The following is a 20,769-nucleotide window of genomic DNA, read 5'->3' as shown; positions in this document are numbered from 1 at the left end:
ATGTGTGGAAAAGCACTTCATGCTTTAAAGCAATTGTATTTTTGAACTGATTGTTCTTTCCTCTTAGTCCTCCTCTTTGTTTTTTTTTCCCCACACTCTTCTTCAGCATGATAGTTGATAAATTCGTTCCCTCAAAAAATGTATATACATAAAAAAATTATATTAAATGCATATAAAATATATTTTTCCTTTAAAAGAAGAATACATTTTACAGCTTTTGATATTTGCTATTAAAAAAATAGAAATTCACTGAAAAAAAAATGTTATAGACCATATATAGTTAGGAATTAGCATTTACAAAACCTTGAAAATTCACTGAAAAAACCATAGGTTATAGACCATATATAGTTAGGAATTAGCATTTACAAAACCTTATTTTACTCACACAAAACCATTGAAATTCGCATATATAGTTAGTTGCACTAACTATATATCGCGCACCCGCAATCCACTGCTGATCATGTCACATATTACATCATTCATGACATGGTCAGTGACATCACTGATGACATCACTGATGACATCTCAAATGACATCACTGATGACGTCACTGATGACATCTCAAATGACATCACTGATGACATCACTGATGACAACATCCAGTGACTGTATGTTTCTGTAAAGTTAAAATATGTCTTACATATTGAAGAATGAGTGGATGTATAAGTGTCTGGATGAAGGATTTAGTAGGTGCATGACTGACTGTATGAGTGAGTGATTAAATGTGTCTCACTGAGTGCATGGGTTAGTGACTAAACTGTCTTAATTTGTGCATCATTAGGTCTGTTCTGTAAACTGCTGCATGTGTTGATCAGTAGCTATATGAGTAATTATATAGGTTATTGATTGGTTGCCTAAGTATTTGTATGGGAGACTGAGTGTGTGTGTGGGTGGCTGGGAGGTGTATGACTCTGTGCATAGATGTGTGAGCAGTTGATACACTAGATGTATGGGTTCAAAAGTGCATGTGGAAACCGCTGTACGGGCGGTTGACTGTGTGCATGAGTGTATTGGTGAGTGAATGGATATCTCAGTGCTACATGTCAAAGTAAGTACATATGTAAAACACAGTACATGTGAGAGTTGACATACATAAATAACTGTTCATGGGGCGTGGCTTGGGCGCCGATGGCGATGTTCGCCTGAGAGCTCGGCTCCGGGACTGAGCCCGGGATTATCCTGTAAATCGGAGGCTGCTGGGCACCCCAGACCCCGCATTCTGCGGAGCATACCGACAAAGACCTGCCGGGGCCCCTGGTGGAGCTCGGACGAGGGTTGCTCCGGAGTAAAACCGAAGTTTGCGGAGTGGCGGAGTGCGACCCAACATGGCGCCCGGACTTCTTTGTCCCCCTGGTCGGACCCACTGACTTGGAGAAGTGCCGCGAGCAGCGACTTGCACCCGGTTTTGCCATCCCCGGCTGCTCTGTGCATTGGATATCTATCGGATTGGACTTTTACAACGAGTTTGCACTCGGTTTGTGTGACCGGGCGGATGCCCACGTCGAGGAGGACCCCGGGAGCGGACGCCCTGTGATCCAGGCGGTGGCCCGCCTCACGACTCCGCAACTAGCTACGTCTTCCTGGCCAGTCCACTTCCATGGGAGGCGCGACACTCTGGCGCCACAACTCATCCGATGGAGTTGGTGACCCTCACCCCGGGGCCCTAGCGGGTGAGCGGGCCTGCCCGACTCGGCGACGGTTGTCTCCGCCCCCTCATCGGTGCCCTCGGTCGCCGTGGCGGTGGCGTGAGCCGAAGCGGAGGAGTCTCCACAGGCCCTGGAGAAGGAGGTCGCCCATACTCGATTTGAGGACCAGTAACCGGGAGGGTCGTGGTCGACACCTGCACACGGAGACGCCAACTCCGGGACCTTCAAGGAGTGCCCCCGGAGGCATGGGGAAACCTAGAGGAGCCTACCCAGACCACCTCGGACTCGGAAGCCCAGGACAAAGAGGAGCATGGGGACCCAAAGAGTTCTGGTGGCGCGTCGATGCAGCAACAGTTCGACCGCGTCCTAGAGGCGATAGCGACCACGAGATCGGCCCTCCAACAGGACATTGCTCAGGTAGCGACGAGCCTGGGTCTCCTCAGAGCGGACCACGGCAAACTTTCAGACCGGGTCAAGGAGGTGGAGAGCACGGTGAAAACCTTGGAGCCGGCGCAGCGAACCTTGGCTGCGACTATGAAGGACGCCCTATCCCGAATTGCGACCCTGGAGCAGAGGGCGGAGGATGCGGAAGGCCGCAACAGGAGGAACAACATCCGTGTAGTGGGTCTGCCGGAAAAGGTCGAGGATGGCGACATGGTGACATACTTGGAGACCTGGCTCCGAGACACGGTGGCCCCGGAGGGACTGTCCTCCTTCTACACTCTGGAGCGTGCCCACAGAGTCCCAGCACGGCCACCGCAACAGGGACGCACCCCGAGGCCGGTGGTGGCGCGGTTGTTGCACTTTCGAGACAGGGACTTAATCCTCAATGCCGCCAGACATAATGGTCCATTCAAAGTAGCGAACAGTCAGGTGAACATCTTTCCGGATTACACCTACGAGACGCAACGCAAGCGGTTCTCCTTCCTAGCGGTCAAGCGCGAGCTTAGGAGCGAGGGCATACAGTATTCGCTCCTCTACCCTGCAAGGCTCCGCATCATTGTCGATGACAAAACTCAGTTCTTCGACACCCCGGAGGATGTCTGTGCCTGGCTCGAGCTTTACAGGACAGGGAAAGATGGCTTTGGCTCCTCGTCCCAACAGGCAGATGAGCCGAAACAGAAGCGGCGATCCAAGAGGGTCAGGAATCGCCGCGGCCGCACGGGAGGGCCCTCAACTGCAGAGACGTCGTCGGAGCGGAGGGGAGTGTTGGAAGTATTGTCGGAATTGTCGGGTGCACGAGACGAAGCCACTGAGGAGGAAGAAAACCCGGGTGAAGAGGAGGCACCATCGGACTCGGAGGACTCGGTGGCCGACAGTGCCCATACACCGGTGATCACACCGAAATCGGTGGAGGACCTTTTGGATGGACAAGGGTAACGGGGTATGCTGCCTTATTTTGGGAGGGGGCCCGGCAGGGGGGAGGCGGTTGCCGTCCTTTATTGCTGACAAAGAGGGAGGGAGGGGTGGAATGCCCCTGTTTTTGCCCCGAGAGGTTTTTGGCACTGTTTGGGGCTTGTTATAGTCCTGGTGGCCTGAGCGACGAGGGCCCACTGCCTCCGCCCAGCCCGCACCTGGCCCTTAAGGCCTTCCTACGGTGGCGACCGTAGGATTAGTAGGGGTTCTTGGGTTGATGGAAGACGAGGTTTGGATGGGATCTAGATGGTGTAGTTTGGGTCCTGTTCTGGGGTGGGTGGGTGAGGGTTTGGTTCGTTCCTGGGTTGTTTGGTTTTGGTTGGGGAAAATGGCCGCCATCAGTGCTGGGAGGAATGATGTCTTTTCTTTGTGGGGACCCGGATGGGGAGACTGTGCGAGAACAATACGGGACAATGGCTGATGTTGCTAACTTGAAATGTGTCACTTGGAACGTAAGGGGGCTTCATACAATGTCCAGGCGCCACAAGGTCCACGCTTATTTAGTGCGTAGGGGAGTGCAAATGGCGCTGCTGCAGGAAACTCATCTGAACAAGGCGGAAGGGGCGGCGCTACAGCGTAGATGGCGGGGGCAGGTCTTTTCCACGTCGTACTCCGCTTATGCCAGAGGGGCACTAATATGGATCAGAGCAGGGGTCCCCTTCCAAGTCACGAGGACAGTGTTAGATCCAGAGGGGCGTTACGTGGCCAACTCGGGCACTCTAGGAGGGAGGGACCTAAACGTTTGCTGTGTGTACGCTCCTAATGTGGACCAGACTGCCTTCCTTTCCAGGTTATCGGGCTCGTTAGCCCACTTCTTCTCCGGGCCCCTCCTGCTTGGGGGAGACTTTAATTCCGTGGTGGACGTGGACATAGACCGCTCGCATCCGCCGCTTCCCGATTCCCCGGTTCGGCGCACGGCTAAGGGTCGTCAGGATTGGCAGACCCGCTGGGGTTTGACGGACATTTGGAGGGCGCATCACCCAGCATCTAGGGATTATTCATATTTCTCGAGACTTCATGAGTTGCATGTCAGACTAGATGGCTTTCTTGGGTCGCCCGAACTGGTTTCGGCAGCGGTCCGATCTGAGTACCTGTCCAGGACCATTTCGGACCATAACCCCCTCCTGCTGGACCTTCGCTGGTTCCCCGGGACGCCGGCGGTGCCCACCTGGAAACTGCGACCCGAGATTCTTGAGGACAGTGTCTTCAGGGCGGACCTGGGGGATAAGATATCAGAATATTTTGCGTCCAACGGCGGCTCCGCGAGTACTAGGGCGTTAGAATGGGACGCTTTTAAGGTAGTGGTGAGGGGTTACTATATCTCTACGAAGGTGGGCATGAGGCGCGTCATCCTGGCTGACCTAGATACAGCGGACCGGGAACTCCGCGAGCTCGAAACTCGCCGCCCCGGACACCCGGAATTGCAAACACAAACGGTAGAGGCGAGGGAAAAAGTAGCGGCAGAGGTCGAACGGCTCCGTTGTTTTGATTATAAGGCCTATACGGTCCGGTCCATCGCGGAGGGAGACAGATCGAGCGCGTTGTTGGCGTGGTTGGCCAACCCTACGCGCCAGTCCCAATCGACGACCAGTATGCGTGAGGCAGACGGAACCGAGGTATACACTCAACCGGAGATTCTTAGTTGCTTCCGGCATTATTATGAAGGTTTGTACCGCAGTCGCTCCGCACAAGACCCTGACCGACTTGATAATTATCTTCGTCCACTGGAGCTCCGCACAGTGGAGCGGGAAGTGGCGAAAGCCCTGGGATCCGACATTGACTTAGGGGAGATCCGCGGGGCCATTAAACGGATGGCGAGAAACAAGACCCCGGGCCTGGATGGCCTACCTGTGGAGTTTTATGCAGCTTATGCTGACCTCCTAGCCCCTCGATTATTGGTGGTCTACAGGGAGGCGAGGAGGCTGGGGCGACTCCCGAGCTCGATGTGTGAGGCATTGGTGGTTCCTCTCCTTAAACCGGGCCGAGACTCTTCCGACCCGGGATCTTACCGTCCCCTATCGATGTTGACGGTGGACTATAAAATACTGAGCAGCATCTTGGCCTCGAGGCTGCTGGGACACATGAGTTCCCTGGTGCATGAGGACCAAGCCGGTTTCATCCCACGGCGGAACACGACTATGAATATTCGCAGGTTGTTCCGTTTGCTAGGGGAACCATTTGTGGATGCCCCGTCCCCCGTCCCCGGTCGTCTTGTCGGTGGACCTAGAAAAGGCGTTTGATAGCCTGGAGTGGGACTACCTCTGCACGGTGCTACGGAGATTCGGCCTCGGGGAGGGCTTTGTCAGATGGACCGCGGTTCTCTATGCCTCTGCTTCGGCCAGGGTCCGGGCGGGCCCATTGATTTCCTCGCGGTATCCGGTAGAACGAGGCACGCGGCAAGGGTGTTCATTGTCCCCACTTCTTTTTGCGCTGGCGGTGGAGCCACTGGCGCTGCACCTTCGATCGGGAGCCCACAATACGGGCTTGTGGACGCCTGCGGGCCCGCATTATGTTTCGCTATATGCGGACGACCTGTTGCTCTTCCTAGAGGACCCGCTCGACGCTTTACGTGGAGCGGAGGTGGCGCTCACAGAGTTCGGGGAGGTCTCGGGCCTCCGAGTGAATTGGTCTAAGACCTGTCTTTTTCCGGTGCGCAGGGGTACTCCCGCCCCTGCCCTAAGTAGGGAGATTAGATGGGAGCCCGACTGCTTTAAGTACCTTGGGGTATTGGTTTATCACGACCAACACGACCTCCTAGATGGGAACATTGCCCGCTGCATTCGAGCACTCCGAGGCTGCATGGACTTTTGGGCCACGCTGCCGCTTTCGGTGGCGGGACGGATCGCCCTGCTCAAAATGGTGGCGCTATTGTATTACTTCCGGACTCTACCAATCTGGGTCCCACCGGCCACGTTTCGTCTGTTACGCTCTATGGTGGTCGGATTCCTCTGGGGGTCGGGCCGACGGCGGGTGGCCCTCAAAACCCTGATGAGGCCGAAAGACGAGGGGGGGCTTGCGGTGCCGGAATTTGAAAAGTACTATCTGGCGGCGCAGCTCCAGACCTTCACCCAGGAGATCGCCAGAGCATTCCGGGGCCCGGAAGACGGAAGGGGGACGGGCATGGCCAGACATGTTCTCTCCTTTATAGCGCTGCGACAACGTTTAGCCCTGCGGGATTTGTTGATGGAGGAGCGGACTGTCCGCCTGTGTTGGAATCGGGCCCACGCCCGAGGCCAACTGAGAATACCATATGCGCCTGAAATACCGTTGGGGATGCTGACGGCCCTCCCTCACGGAGGGGATTGGTCACGTTTGGCGGCCTGGGAGGATACCGGCTTACAGCTAGTTGGGGATCTGTACGAGGACGGAGCGCTCTCGTCCTTCCAGGATCTTATTGACCGATTTGAGATCCCCCGTGGTGACTTTCTACTGCACTCGGCCATTGTGCGAGCAATCCAGGCACACTGGAGGAACAGGCAGGAGGAACCCCACTTATCTCAGGTGTGCCAGTACGTGATGATGTCGGCGGGCACGGTGAAGGCGGTCACTTGCCTCTACGGCAGGTTGATTAACGAAGGGTTGGCTCCTCTCACCACTTTGAGAAACCGCTGGGAGGAGGACATTGGTAGGGAGATCCCGGAGACGACCTGGTCCCAGTTGGTGAGACGAGCATGGAAGGGCACACGTAACGCCCGTTTCCACCTGGTCCACTATTATGTTCTCCATAGGGCGTACCTGACCCCGGTGAAAATCAGGCGATATTTTGCCACGACTTCGGCGGAATGCCCTAGGTGCCCGGCTCAGGAAGCGGACCTCCTACATATGTTATGGGCCTGTCCAGGACTGTCGTCCTACTGGCAGGAAGTAGCGACGACCCTGGAGGAGGTGACAGGGAGATCCTTATCGCTGGATGCGGCGGTGGGGCTCCTACACTGGTTCCCCCATACCCCCAGGAATAAAATTTCTAGTAAATTTATCGACCTAGGGCTCCTCCTTGCTAAACGAGAGGTGACCAGGAACTGGAAGGCACGAGTTGGTCCGACAGGCAGCAGATGGCACAGTGAGCTTTTGAAGTGGGCGGCGGGAGAGAGCGCGCTGAGGTATCAACTTGCTTGGAGGCAGAGTAATGAGAAGGCGCAGGAGGCCGCGTTGGAGTGCAAAATGTTGGTGCAGGCCCTCAGGGATTATTGTGCCCCCAGCGACTCTGAAGGTGAAGAAGCGACTCGCCCCGAGTCCCGGTGAACGTTTGTACTGACAGTCCTATTGCTTTCCCCGTGGGTCCCATGGCAGATCCTGTGTTGGTAGCTCCCTGGCGCTGGTGGTGGGGGTGGGTGGGGTTTCTTTTAGTTAGTAGTCCTTTGAGGGTGGGGGTTTTCTTTTGGGTTTATAGGATTGTTTGGAAAAGCAGATGACGGACAGTGAATCATCCGGACCAGCTCCAGTATCCTACTGATCCCCCATTGCATTTCTCCGCCCGACCCCAGGGTTGTGGGCCGGATGGCTGTGTACGAAACTCACGGTGGGGGGCCAGAGGGCCTTATTCTGTTGATATTGCTTGTGATACAATGCTGGTCGATATTGTAACGATCTACTAATTCCTGCAATAAAAATATATTTAAAAAAAAAAAAAAAAAAAAATAACTGTTCATAAGAGCCAGTGAATGTGTGAGTGGCTGTATGGATCATTGTGAACTTGTATCAGGGATTGTATAAGAGAGTAAATATGTGTTAGTATATGTTTGATTAAGTAAGGTGTGTATAACTGTATAGTTGAGGAAATGGAGGTGTGATTTATTTTTTGCATGACTGACTAGGTGTGTGAGTAACTCCATGGATGAGTGACAGTCTGTGAGTGTCTGTTTACACTGAGTGTATCTAAGGTTATATTAGAGTCTGAAGAGGTTCATCCTATTATCACATGAATTATGTCATCAGTGATGTCATCAGTAATGTCAAATGAGATGTCATCAGTGATGTCATCAGTGATGTCATCAGTGATGTCATTTGAGATGTCATCAGTGATGTCATCAGTGATGTCACTGACCATGTCATGAATGATGTAATATGTGACATGATCAGCAGTGGATTGCGGGTGCGCGATATATAGTAAGTGCAACTAACTATATATGCGAATTTCAATGGTTTTGTGTGAGTAAAATAAGGTTTTGTAAATGCTAATTCCTAACTATATATGGTCTATAACCTATGGTTTTTTCAGTGAATGTATATATATATATATATATATATATATATATATATATATATATACATACAGACATACAAAGTCAGTATTAAACATTTTTTTTAAAAAACACTGTATTTGTTAGAACAGGGGTCTCTAGTCGGCAGAGGTAGGTACCACTGTCCTAATAGGGACCCTTGCTTCTAGTCAGGGTAAGGAAGATGCACTCTTTAGATAACTCCTGCTCACCCCCTTGGTAGCTTGGCACGAGTAGTCATGGCTTATCAAAGGCAATAAGTAAAGTATTTGTACTAACACTCACAGTAACACATTGAAAACCCCACAAACATACTCCACAACAGTTAAAATAAAGGTATTTAATCTAAACTACACAAGACCAAAACGACAAAAATCCAACATACACAGTTCAAGAATATGGTTTCAAAAGAGTTCTTAAGGTTGCGTCAGAATAATCCACAGTTGTGTGAAAATAGTTCACAGTTGCGTCATGTTTAGCCAACAGTACCTTTAAATGCGACAAAGTTCCAAAACAGAAGTTGGTGTGGTGGAAAACAAGCGATGCATCACTCCTGAGACCTTGGGGAGGTGATGCGACAACCCCGCTGGATGTAGTGGGCGTGTTGCGACGAATCAAGGTCTGTTTGGGGAGGGAGGCAATACCTTGTATGGATTCCGGTGTGGGGGTTCCATAGTAAAAAAAGCTTGCAAAGGCACGATGCACTGATCTTTGGGGGCTGCGACGATCTCCGGTGCGACGATGCGCGGTCCAGCGGTGATCTTTCTCTCGCAGCTCCTCGATGCGATGACCCTGCGACGATGTTCGCAGCGACGTGATGCGGTCCGCTAGCAAGCGGTGCGTCGATCTCACCCAGTGACCAGTGACGACAGGCCCTGCGACAATGCTCGCAGTGATAGTTATCTTCCCGCACCGGACTGGTGCATCCCGCAAACTAAGGATGCGACGACTCTGGCAGCGGCAACAGGCACTGCGACACTCTCGGCCTTCGTAGCGGCGGAAATTTCCTTGCACTGACGGGGATGCGCTCCGCGAGCAATGCAATAAAACTTGAAAGTCTTTAAAATCTTAAGAAGTTCAGGAAAGCTGGGGGTGAAGTCCTTTTGTTCCTAGGACTTCTTAACAGGGATCCAGCTCTTCTCAGACCCGTGGAGATTCCTACAAGCAAGGGGGCACAGCACAAAGCAAAGTCCTTCCCCTCTCCTTGGCAGCAAAGCAACAGCATGACAGTCCAGCAGAGCAACAGCAGGACAGTCGTCCTTCTTCAGTTTCAACTTTCTCCTAGCAGGGGTTCCTTCTTGATTCCAGGATGATCTGATTCTCTGTAGTCTGGGGTCCTGTACTTATACCCCTAAAAGTCTTTGTTCCCTTTGTGCAGGAGGGCTGTGAGCCCGGTCTGATCCAGTTCAGGGTGTTCCTTGAGCACTTTGTTTTCCTGGCCTCTCCTTTCCTTTCAGGGAGAGGGGCAGGGTAGTCAGCTGCCCAGCAGGAGATGGAGCCAGCACTGTGGAAGGTAGGCACAGCCCTATTCAGGCCCGGGTGCTATCCCCCCTCACCACTCAAGATGCAGATGCAGTCATTCAGCCTAGGGCTGACTCAGCCAGCCTCCTGGGGGCTCCCAGCCCCTGTCACTGTCAAACCAGACAGTCAATTCACAAACAGGCCAAGGCACACAGAAAGGTCAGACAAGAGAACAGCAACTTTCAAAAAGTGCTGTTCTCAAACACAGGCATTAAAAACAACCTTTCCTAAAAGATGTGTTATTAAATTCTAAGTTCAGGGATACTAGACTTGTATGTCCTTTCTTGCTCCTATGGGAAGATATGCTGGTAGCCACTGTAGCCAGCATTCCCCATGATAGCTTATGGGGCAAGATAGACTTACAATAGTGAAAAACGAAAATAGCTGTAATTCCCTACCACAGCATGTCACCTGCACTAGTATACTCTACCTTTCCCATACACTGCACCCTGCCCAAGGGGGTACCTTGGGCCTTCCATAGGGGTGGCCAATGTGTACAGAAAGGGAGTGGGGACACTGACCAGTTGGACATAGCAGTTCACAGACTGCACACAGGCCCTGCTGTGGCAGGCCTGAGACACCATTTTAGGGCTACTCCTGTGGGTTGCACAATCGGTGCTGCAGGCCCACTAGAAGCATTTAAATCACCAGCCCTGGCACACTCAGTGCATTTTATTAGGGACTTCTTGGTAATAGAAATATGCCAATCAGGGATAACCAATCACAATAACAATTTACCCAGGGAGCACTTGCACTTTGACTCTGAACAGCAGTGGCAGAGTGTCCAAAGCATCTAAACCAGCAAAAACGAAACCCAGCACAGCAGCTGGGGTGGTGGGACACAAGGAATAGGTAGGGCAAACCGAGGTAGGCACTGGCCCTCTCTGCCCCCCCCCCCCTCCTCTAGATATACCACTGTGTGCATTTCACCAGTGGGCTATGGCCATTAGAGTCTGTTTTTTATTATTCCAACTTCTGTGTGTGCATAGAGAGTATCCAAAGTACAGGTCTCTGCGTGAGATGTTATCAAGGTTACTTAAGCCCTAAGGATTGGTCAGGTAACGTGACTCTCCTATGAACCCCATTTGCCTCCTTTTCAACCCTTCCGCTTTCTCCATTTTGAACCCATCCATCAATGCCTTTCATTTGTTCTTTTACCCTGTGTACAGTACAACCGTATTCCCTAACAACCTGTAGAGCCTGTTCTCTGTCGTCTCTTTGCCCACGCCCCCTGACTGCCTCTGGACCCTATCCCCTGCCTCCTCTGCTTCTGTTGGAAACTACCTTCAGCTTTCACTACCACCTGTCACCTGCTGGGAACCCTCTCCTGCCTCCTCCTCTCTCCTGCCTCTCTTGGCACCATTCTCTTTACCCTCCTCAAAACTGTCCCTTGATTCTGACACTCATCTACCACCCCACCTCCCCCGTCCTTTTAACCTGTCCCCTGCCTCTCCCGGGACAGAGCTCCCTTCCCCCTACAGGACAAAGGGTTCCCCTTTTTCTGGACTCCAACTCCCCTTTGAAACTGACCCCAGCTTCTCCCCCCCCAACCTTTCCCCTGCCTTTCACGGATCTCCCATCCGCTTGTGACCTCCTGTCCTGTCCTCAGCAGTGAATACCACCTCACACTACTTGATGTGCTGGCCACCGGTGCCTCTGACAGACAGGGCCATAAAGAGCCGCCAGCTACAGACAGGATCACTCACTCTGCAGGCAGCTCCTTCCCAGCTCGGTGGGGAGGGGGCCATGGCCAGTCATGGATCAGTCAGATCAGAAAGGGGGGAGCACGGCTGGTCAGACTGTAGCAGGCATCTGGTATTTCCCCGGGAGGCTGGAAGGGTGGGACCGGGTTTACAGGGATGCTGCAATATCAACCTCCAGTAACAAAAGCAGCAGTGCTGGGGGCCAGTTTAGTTAACCGCATGCGCGCTAGCGGTTTTCCCGCTGAGCGCCGAGATTTTGAAAATCCCGCGTTTCGTGACAAGGTCAACTCGTCACACGCACAGCGCAGGTAACGCTCATGACGAGCTGACCTTGTCACACGCATCGAAAGGGTTAAGCAGCGGTGCTGGGGGCGGTTTAGTTAAGCAGCAGTGCTTCACACTTTCACCCCGGCCGGTCCAGTAAAATTGCCATGGCTGGGGGAGGTGGGGGGTGGGGGAGGGGGGGGCGGGGAGAGTCCATGGCCAAGGGTTGGGTTTCACAGCTGTATGCTGCAAATTGAGACATGGATGGGATAAAATGGACTTAAACTTGACTGGAAAAACTGAGGTTCTTCTGTTTGGCAAAGACACCTCCTCCTGGTTCCCCATCTGGGGGTCCGAGGATCCCGGTACTCTTCCACCGTCCTCTAGAAAGGTACAGAATCTAGAAGTCATGTTCCATGACAAGCTGACTCTCAGACCAAATGAATCAAGTCACTATATATATCTGCATTTCAGTATTCTGAGAATAGCGAATAAAAATGTTCCTTTTGAGCTGCAGAAAGCAGTAATAGCTGCCTTAGTGTTATCAAGAATTGACTATGCACTGCTCCATATCTCAACATTCAACAGCAGAAATCAAATAGCCTACAGACCCTTCAAAGTGCAGCTGCGTGCCCCCTGCTGGGCATTGCCAGGGTGCAGCCAGCATCACAGGCTCCATCGTCACCTCACTGGCTGCCTGTAGAAACCTGTGTGCTCTACGGGCCCTGCGCATCGCCCCTCTAAGGGACTCCTCGCGACTGCTGTCCGGGTTGTTTTCAGCTCCGATTCCAGTGGTTTGTCGCCATAGACCGCCGCATGTTTTGTAAAAGTGGAGCGTGTTATGTCCACATTTAAAAGGACCCCGTGGCTTGGCAGGAGTTTAATTATGAAACAGTCTTCCTCTGTATATAACACCTCACACTAACCTTTTTCACTCTAGGAAACAGCCCCAAACCTGGCTGTTGTCCAACTAATAGCTTCCAGCAGGGTTACAGTTAGTCCATGGTCGTTTTCTAGCTCCCAGACGCCCATGGGCACTAGCGCGCTTGATAAAAAAAATATCATTACAAGAGTGACGCGTCAGAGCAGGACAGCGCCAAATCTAGTGGGTGTCCCAGGGCACCGACATAGCGGGGTATCCCAGGGTAAGAGGACGCATAATCTCAGACAGGAACGATACCCGGCGCATGATGCACCCCACACACAAACCTGTGTCCTCCTCTATCTTTCTGCTATCATTCCAAATCCAAAGAACTGACTAACCTATCCACCACTTAAAATGGGCTTGTATGTCTCACTATACTAATTCAACACTAATCCTCTGAGGCCCGGAGTAGCATGCTACCCGCCGAAAAAGTGCTTGGACGCCTCGTTAGGGGTAGTCAGCGCTATATAAATGCAATTACAATACAATACAATGTGCCACGGACAATAAATAACCATAACTATGTACTAGCAGCTTGCTGCCCGGCGTCAAGCGCTTCGACGCCTCGTCAGAGGTAGGTAGCGCTATATAAAAGTAATTACAATCCATACAATAAAACAGGAGGTGTATATGACGAAATAGGATGTTTTCTCCGTAAAAAGTGGGAGTCGGATACTGAATGGGTGCTCGCACCGAGAGTAAGCTAGATGTGAAAAGAGAGATAATAAAGGTACGTCACTAAAAGGGGGTGCGGGTGGGGGTGCACCGAAGGGAAGAGGACGAGCTGTCCGAACAACAATAGAGGTCATCCATGTAAATATATATTCTTTGTTTACAATAAAAAATTACAGAAATAGAAAAGAGAAAGATGCAATTAAAATTCAACAGGAGGAAGTACAGGTGCCACTAAAGAAGTCCCCGCACAAGAGGGGTACCCTGATGCAACACGTAGGTACGTCACTGCACAACAGCCCAGGTGCCCTGCAGCGAAGGAGTCCAGAGCAGCATTAGGAGGGGGGGGAAGAGTCTCTCTAGAGAAAGGGATCCGCATGGAACGAGGAAAAGGAAGGAGGAGAGCGATTTAAAAAGAGGCGGCTAGAGGGGCAATAAAAACGTGGGACGTTATAAAAAAGAGGTGCCCTCAGGAGAGAAACAAAGGTAGAGCGATTTAAAAAATAGTTGGCTGAAGTAAGGAAAAAACTAGAGCGATTTAAAAAGAGATGCCTCGAAGAGGCAGAAGAGGCAGAGCGGTTTAAAAAGAGTTGGCTGAAGTAAGGAAAAAACTAGAGCGATTTAAAAAGAGATGCCTCGAAAAGACAGAAGAGGCAGAACGATTTAAAGAGATGCCCTGAAGAGTAGCAAAAGGTGGCGATGTAAAAAGAAGTGTCCCTTGGAGAAAGAATGGATCGAGCCGTTGAAAATGGGTGCCCAGTGGTGAGAGAAAGGGTAGAGCAGTCTTCTAATAGGTACTGGCCTTGAACTGAGAGAGAGTAGTTGCGAGTGCCATCATAAAAGCAGGTGCCTGTACAGAAAAGAGGGGCACAGTTCCGGAGACAGGTGTCCCGGATGTAAAGGCAGGGTTGCACAAGAGGTCAGTGCCAGCAACAGCCCCTGCCAGAGCCCCCTTCCACGAGGGCTGGGGTAGCTAGCGGCCCACCCAGCCAATGGCTCAGAAGACGGCGCCCTGTGGAGCCGGGGGGATGGAGGAGGGGGGGGGGGGGCATGATCAGTGCACGAGGACCTCGCAGGGAGGGGGCGCTGAAGGAGGGAGGCGGCGGATCTGTGTTGGAAGTTGTCAGCCCGCAGGGAGCCCCCCCCCCCCCCCCCCCCCCGGCCCCGAGGGAGGGCGAGGAGCAGCTGCGGCTGCAAGATCACAGAGCTGAGCTCTACTGCCACTGGAAGGAGGCTGAGCCGGGACCACATCCTTGACTGAGGGAGATGGCAGACGAGAGCCGCCCGGGCAGCACCTTCACCGCCCCCCAGGAAGAGCCCCCCGCGCGGAACCACCGGCTGCCCGACGGCGAATTGGACGGCAAGTTCGAGGTAAGTGAGTCCCTAATGATATTAACGGCCCTAGAACAGCCCGACCCTGACTGTCCCCTCTACCATTAACGGGCCCTGAAACTTTTCACATTAACTGGTTTTAGTCTTGGACTGAGCGACACTTTATAGAAGCAGCAAAAACCGCTAACCATATAAATAAAAAAGTCCCCGACCCAAGCGTAGAGAGGTTGTCTCCATATAATTCCAAATCGGGTCAGCTGGGGATGACTGAAAAAAATAACAGTTGCTTTTATGTAGCGCCTCTTACAGCCCTTCTAATGTTTCTATGCGCTGTATAGTACAAACATTACTATTAACCAATTTAATGGCACGTAATTGATCGACCTCGGAAGGATGGATGGCTGAATAGGCTTTGCCAGATTTCCGACTTTGACCTGCGAGCGCATAATGTAAACAACCACTTTTTAGAAGACATGTCTGGGTGAAGGCAGATCTGGAGTGAGGGTGTCACTCACTGTCGCACCCAGAAATCATTTTCTAATTAGGATATTACCTATATGTAACCAGCTGTCCGCAGATGCGCGTTCTATGAACACGTGCGTGTTTCTTACCCCGGGCGGGTCGAGGATGCCTCTGGTTGCTGCCGCTGCGCCTTTTGTGGAAGTTGCACGAGGGATTGCCACGGGCCTCACCTGAGCCTAGACTTGGGCAAAGCAAAGAATGTCCGTTCTCGCGTTCGGTACCCGAGCCGAAGGGGGTCCAGCATATTTGCCCTTTGTCTTGCTGTAGTTCAGATTCATTTAATACGAACATTTTGCATTATTTGGGTGTTCAACTTTTTCTGCTCAGCTACCCCAAAGTCTTTCTGTGGTGGCTAGCATGTCTTGGAGCAGCAGGTGTGCGCCTTTTAGCATGGCAGTCTGTATCGGCGTGTCTACTATCTGCAAGCGAACGTTGGTTTATTTATTACACATATAAACATGTTTTACATGTGTTTTTAGATTTGTAGCATGTTTTGGAATATAGGCAACATTCGTTGTAGTAATATACGCTCGATTGCTTTTTATAATGCGGTTTTTTTTCATACGTAACTTAAAGGCTATACCATAGATCAATATACACACATTTACATACATACACATAATTGTTTATTTAAAAAGTATGAAACAAATGCGTGCACTATTTATTGTAAATGATTTATTGTGAATAAACTGTATTCGTGCTGGTTTCACTGTTCCTCTCACGCCCTGTGGGAGGGGTACGCTCTTATGCTTTGCGTTGTACATGTCGTGCAGTGACAGGCGAAGGCCTGGGAGTGCCCCGAGTTTGAGGTAATGCTGACAACTCTAGACAGTGGCCCGAGCGGACTCGTGGTAGCGCCTAGAGTCCCGCCTTCCCAGAGTGCACCGCGAGGGGCCCGGCCGGACGGCAGCCATGTGGTGGTGCTGCTCGAGATGAGGCCGCTTTACAGTAACCCGTGTCCGGCTGAGCGGGTTTTTAGCTCATTAAGGCGGGCGTCGAGGGGACACCCGAGCCGCCGCTCTCACCGGGAGCGCGCCAGGCATGCCCCGGAGCTCGGGTTACTGCGCACTGGAGGAGATGCAGGGGGCCGGAATCTCACCTTTCATAGAAGGGGGGCATCGGCCGTGCCGTGGGGGCAAGAGAGGGAGGTGGGTGGGGTGGGGGGGGGGGGGGGTGGGGGGCATCGGGCTTGCCATGAGGCAAAACCCCCGTCATTGGAGGATTCAGAGGAATGGGGTGTGCAAAGGAGGCTTGTCCCCGGTGAAGGGGTCCTGTCATGGGGGCCCCAGGGTATCACAGGGGTGTGCGTTCACGGGGGAGCTGCCATACCTGTCACAGACGGGCACGGGTAGAGGTCCCTGGGGGCGGGTGGACTCATTACCCAGCTGGCGTGGGGCCCTGGCCATGTGAGCGGTATATGGGGAGTCATGAGTGCACGGGAAGCTGTCACAGGCAACGCAGAGAGGCTTGTGGGGTGTCGGGGGGGGGGGGGGGGGGGCAAGGAGTGCTGTCATGGGCGAGGCGTCATTGGTGTCACTGAGGGGGGACTACTTTAGGGAAGTGCGACTGGTGCAGCCGCACTGGGCGCTGACCTGGGGGGAGGGGGAGTTGACCTAAGGGGTGAGGGGGTGTTGTGTTTAGGAATAACTATGATTAAAAACACCTGGGGCAGAGTTACGTGTGTGCCCAGCTTTCAGGCAGCTATGAAAACGTCAAGATAGCCATCGAGGATAATGTTCCTGCTAGAGAGAGAGAGAGAGATCAGAGATTTGTCTATTGGCAGATTTCACTTGCCATAAAGTAGCGCAGAAGGTTCATGTGCCTGCTGCAAATAATTTGTACAATGCAGATCACAGATCTGTATTTATGTGGAGGGCTGAGTGGATTGCTACTTTTGTCACAGATAACGTGTGTCACTGCAGTTCCTAAGATACACCCCTAATGTAGAACAGTGACTGTTACGAATTGTAATGAAAGAGCTACTTGAAAACTGCATAAAATAGGTGAGGACGTTATGATTTTTCCCCAGTCTTTCATGATCGAGTCATAATGGTGCTGAAAAGGGTTTGTTGGGGTAGATATACATTCTTATTAGTAAAGTCAGGCCTTACCAGTGCTTTAAAACACACGTGACTGTATGTGAGAGTGGGGCTGTGGAGGGATGAAGGGCTCTTTGGCCCAATGGTCATGGGGGAATCCGAGGGGGAGATCTTGGGGGTGGGAGCGCCAACAATGATTGTCGCCCCAGACGCCAATAGCGCGGACACCATCCCTGCCACAGGGATTGACTTGCCTGTATCTTTTGCATCGTTTGTAGAATCAACACAAAATTTACCCCAAAAAGCACACTCTTGATTTTTTGTTGCGCATGGAAAGTTTCAGGTTTATCCAACAAGCGGGGGACGAGAATCAGTGGTGGCATCAGTAATGTCATTTGAGGGGTGTGTTCCTGCATTCGTGGTTTTTGACTCACTTCCTGAGAGCGTACGTTTGGATTTCTTTAAAGGATTTGTATATATATATATATATATATATATATATATATATATATATATATATATATATATATATATATATATATATATTCTCACCAAGACGATCCTTCCATGCACAAGAGCGCTTGACAGTGTGTGCTCAGCCCAAGGGCTGGATCATAGCCCAATAATTAATTTTGAACACAAGGAGGGCGGCACAACTGGATACTTATTTAGAAGCTTTTATTGCACAAACACTCCACCGACGCGTTTCAGCCTCACAGCTTTTCTCACGGTCAGCAAGTCCCTTTTCGCTTTTCATTTTTATACTGCCCCGTATTAGCCTTAAGGTGGCATTATAGGATATGTAGGTTTTCAAGCAAAATATTTCAAAACAAAACATTCATAACAAACAAAGGACTAGTGTGCTCTGATTTACAAGTATAGTACTTAGCGTCCTAGTTGGTATCACTTAGGGCTTGTTTTATGAAAGTTCTTAGTCTCTCTTATTTTTGAGTGTTGGGTATAGTACCCTATTATAGTCAATAAAGTTTTAAGCTGAGTTCAAGTTCACTCGAGGTGTATATGGAGGTCCTCTCCAAAGTTCATGCCTCTGGGGTGTTTTGTTCAGAATCGAATTATGAAACATGATTCCATCTGTCGTAGAAGACGGACAGTGTCCCCTCCTCTGTCTTGTTTGGTCAACATCTTTAATCCATAGAAATTCATGGCTCGCCAATCCCCATTTTGACAAATGCTAAGATGTTTCGCTGTGGCATATAGCATATTCGAGTTTTTTACAGCCCGGATGTGCTCCAGTATTCTTTTCTTTTACCTGCACGTAGTGGACCCTATGTATTTCATTCCACATTTGCATTCTATCACATACACTACGTTTTTGGATGTGCATGTGATATACTGTTTGATCGGCATGTATTTTCCAACCGGTTCCATTACATTCTTCATCTTTTTACCTATCTTACAAGCTTTGCATGTGGTACATGGTTTGAAACCCACATTTTGTTCTGTCCACCATTTGGGTTGTTGATTAATCTGAAAATGACTCTTGACTAATAGGTCTTGAAGAGATGTGTTCTTCTTGTATGTAATGGAGGGAGTTTTACCGGCCAGTGGCCCGATGTCTGGATCACTGGTTATTAGATGCCAATATTTTTTCATCTTTTTTGCAATCAATCCACTTTCTTTGTTGTAAGTGGTTACGAATCTTGGGGAATCTTTGTCTTGTGGGGGTTTCTTCTTTTCAATTAGAGTCTCTGCCCTCGTGATTTTGTCAGCCTTCTTTTTGCAGTCTTTCAACACGTAATCCTTGTATCCTCTTGATTGGAATCTTGCTTTGCTTTCAAGTATCCTTTTTTCAGCATCTTCCGGCTTTGAACAGTTTCTCTTTAATCGTACATATTCTCCATATGGGATGCTTTTGAGTAGCGATTTTGGGTGAAAACTGGTGCCATGGAGTACACTGTTGGTGGCAGTCTTTTTACAGAACAGCGTGGTTTCCAATTTTCCTTCTGCGATGTAGACCTTGGTGTCTAAAGTCTATTTCTTTTTTGTTGGCCGAGCATGTAAATTGGAGTCCAATGTCATTGATTGACACTGATTGAGTGTAGTGAAGAATTTCTGAAATTGGTCATTGGTCCCATTCCAAATCAGGAAAAGGTCAACAATATACCTGACCCAAAGTATTATTCGGTCAAGCTCTTTCTGTTCGCTGTTGTTCCATGCTATCATTTTTTCCCAATATCCCATGGCAATATTTGCGTAATTGGGAGAAAATGAAATGCCCATGGCAGTGCCACATTCTTGCTTGTACGGATCATTATTAAAAAGAAACACATTGTTGGTTAAGCACAGCTCTATCATTTTGAGGAGCATTGATGTATGTTGCAGTTCTTTGATACTGCGCTGTTGCAAAAAGTATTTGCACGCTTTCAAGCCTACTTCGTGTCTTATCGATGTATCGAGTGACACGCCATCTATTGTCACTAAAAGATAACTTGGATTCCATGATATATCCATTAAGATTCTCAGAAAGTATCCGGTGTCCTTCAAGTAGGATGGCATACTTTGAGCAATCGGAGCGAGAAAAGTATCAACATACCTTGAGACCTTTTCGTATAATGAACTGCATGAGGACACGATAGGTCTCCCTGGAGGATTGATTAGCGTTTTATGAATTTTCGGTAAAAAATAGACACACGGAGTGATTGGATAATCCGTGGTCATATATTTTCTCTCATCTTCATTTATCAATCCTTTTGCTTGCCAGGTTTGTAGTTGTTCTTTCAAATTGGACATCATTTTCACTATAGGGTTGGATTTCAATTTGCTGTAGTGTTGGGGGATGTTTAATTGTCGTTCCGCCTCTCGAATGTAATCATTAGTATCCAGGATAACTATGTTGCCCCCTTTGTCGGCGGGTTTTATCGTTATTGTTGCGTTCGCCGGTAAAACTCCCTCCATTACATACAAGAAGAACACATCTCTTCAAGACCTATTAGTCAAGAGTCATTTTCAGATTAATCAACAACCCAAATGGTGGACAGAACAAAATGTGGGTTTCAAACCATGCACCACATGCAAAGCTTGTAAGATAGGTAAAAAGATGAAGAATGTAAAGGAACCGGTTGGAAAATACATGCCGATCAAACAGTATATCACATGCACATCCAAAAACGTAGTGTCAAATGGGGATTGGCGAGCCATGAATTTCTATGGATTAAAGATGTTGACCAAACAAGACAGAGGAGGGGACACTGTCCGTCTTCTACGACAGATGGAATCATGTTTCATAATTCGATTGCGAACAAAACACCCCAGAGGCATTAACTTTGGAGAGGACCTCCATATACACCTCGAGTGAACTTGAACTCAGCTCAAAACTTTATTGACTATAATAGGGTACTATACCCAACACTCAATAATAAGAGAGACTAAGAACTTATGTTAAAAAATATATATATATATATATATATATATATATATATATATATATATATATATATATATATATATATATATATATATATTTTAGTGGCTTGCTCTGGCAAGAAGACG

General features: G+C 49.9%; 1 protein-coding gene across 3 annotated transcripts in view; it reads left to right on the top strand.

Annotated features, from left to right (window-relative positions):
- Positions 1-20,769, top strand: part of LOC147729263 (anoctamin-1-like) — a 921,928-nt gene that overhangs the window by 461,412 nt on the left and 439,747 nt on the right. Inside the window, exon 1 of one of the 3 annotated variants that reach the window (XM_086959574.1) lies at positions 14,573-14,737. The exons of the other annotated variants lie outside the window; for them this stretch is intronic. Coding sequence (XP_086815700.1) covers positions 14,633-14,737 — 105 coding nt within the window. The 5' untranslated portion in view covers positions 14,573-14,632. Of the gene's footprint in view, positions 1-14,572; positions 14,738-20,769 lie in introns of those variants that run through there. 3 annotated transcript variants of the gene reach the window in all.

This window comes from Lissotriton vulgaris, chromosome 2_2, assembly GCF_964263255.1.
Source record: "Lissotriton vulgaris chromosome 2_2, aLisVul1.2, whole genome shotgun sequence".
In the NCBI taxonomy this organism is placed as follows: domain Eukaryota; kingdom Metazoa; phylum Chordata; class Amphibia; order Caudata; family Salamandridae; genus Lissotriton; species Lissotriton vulgaris.
This window is presented reverse-complemented; position numbering and strand designations above follow the sequence as displayed.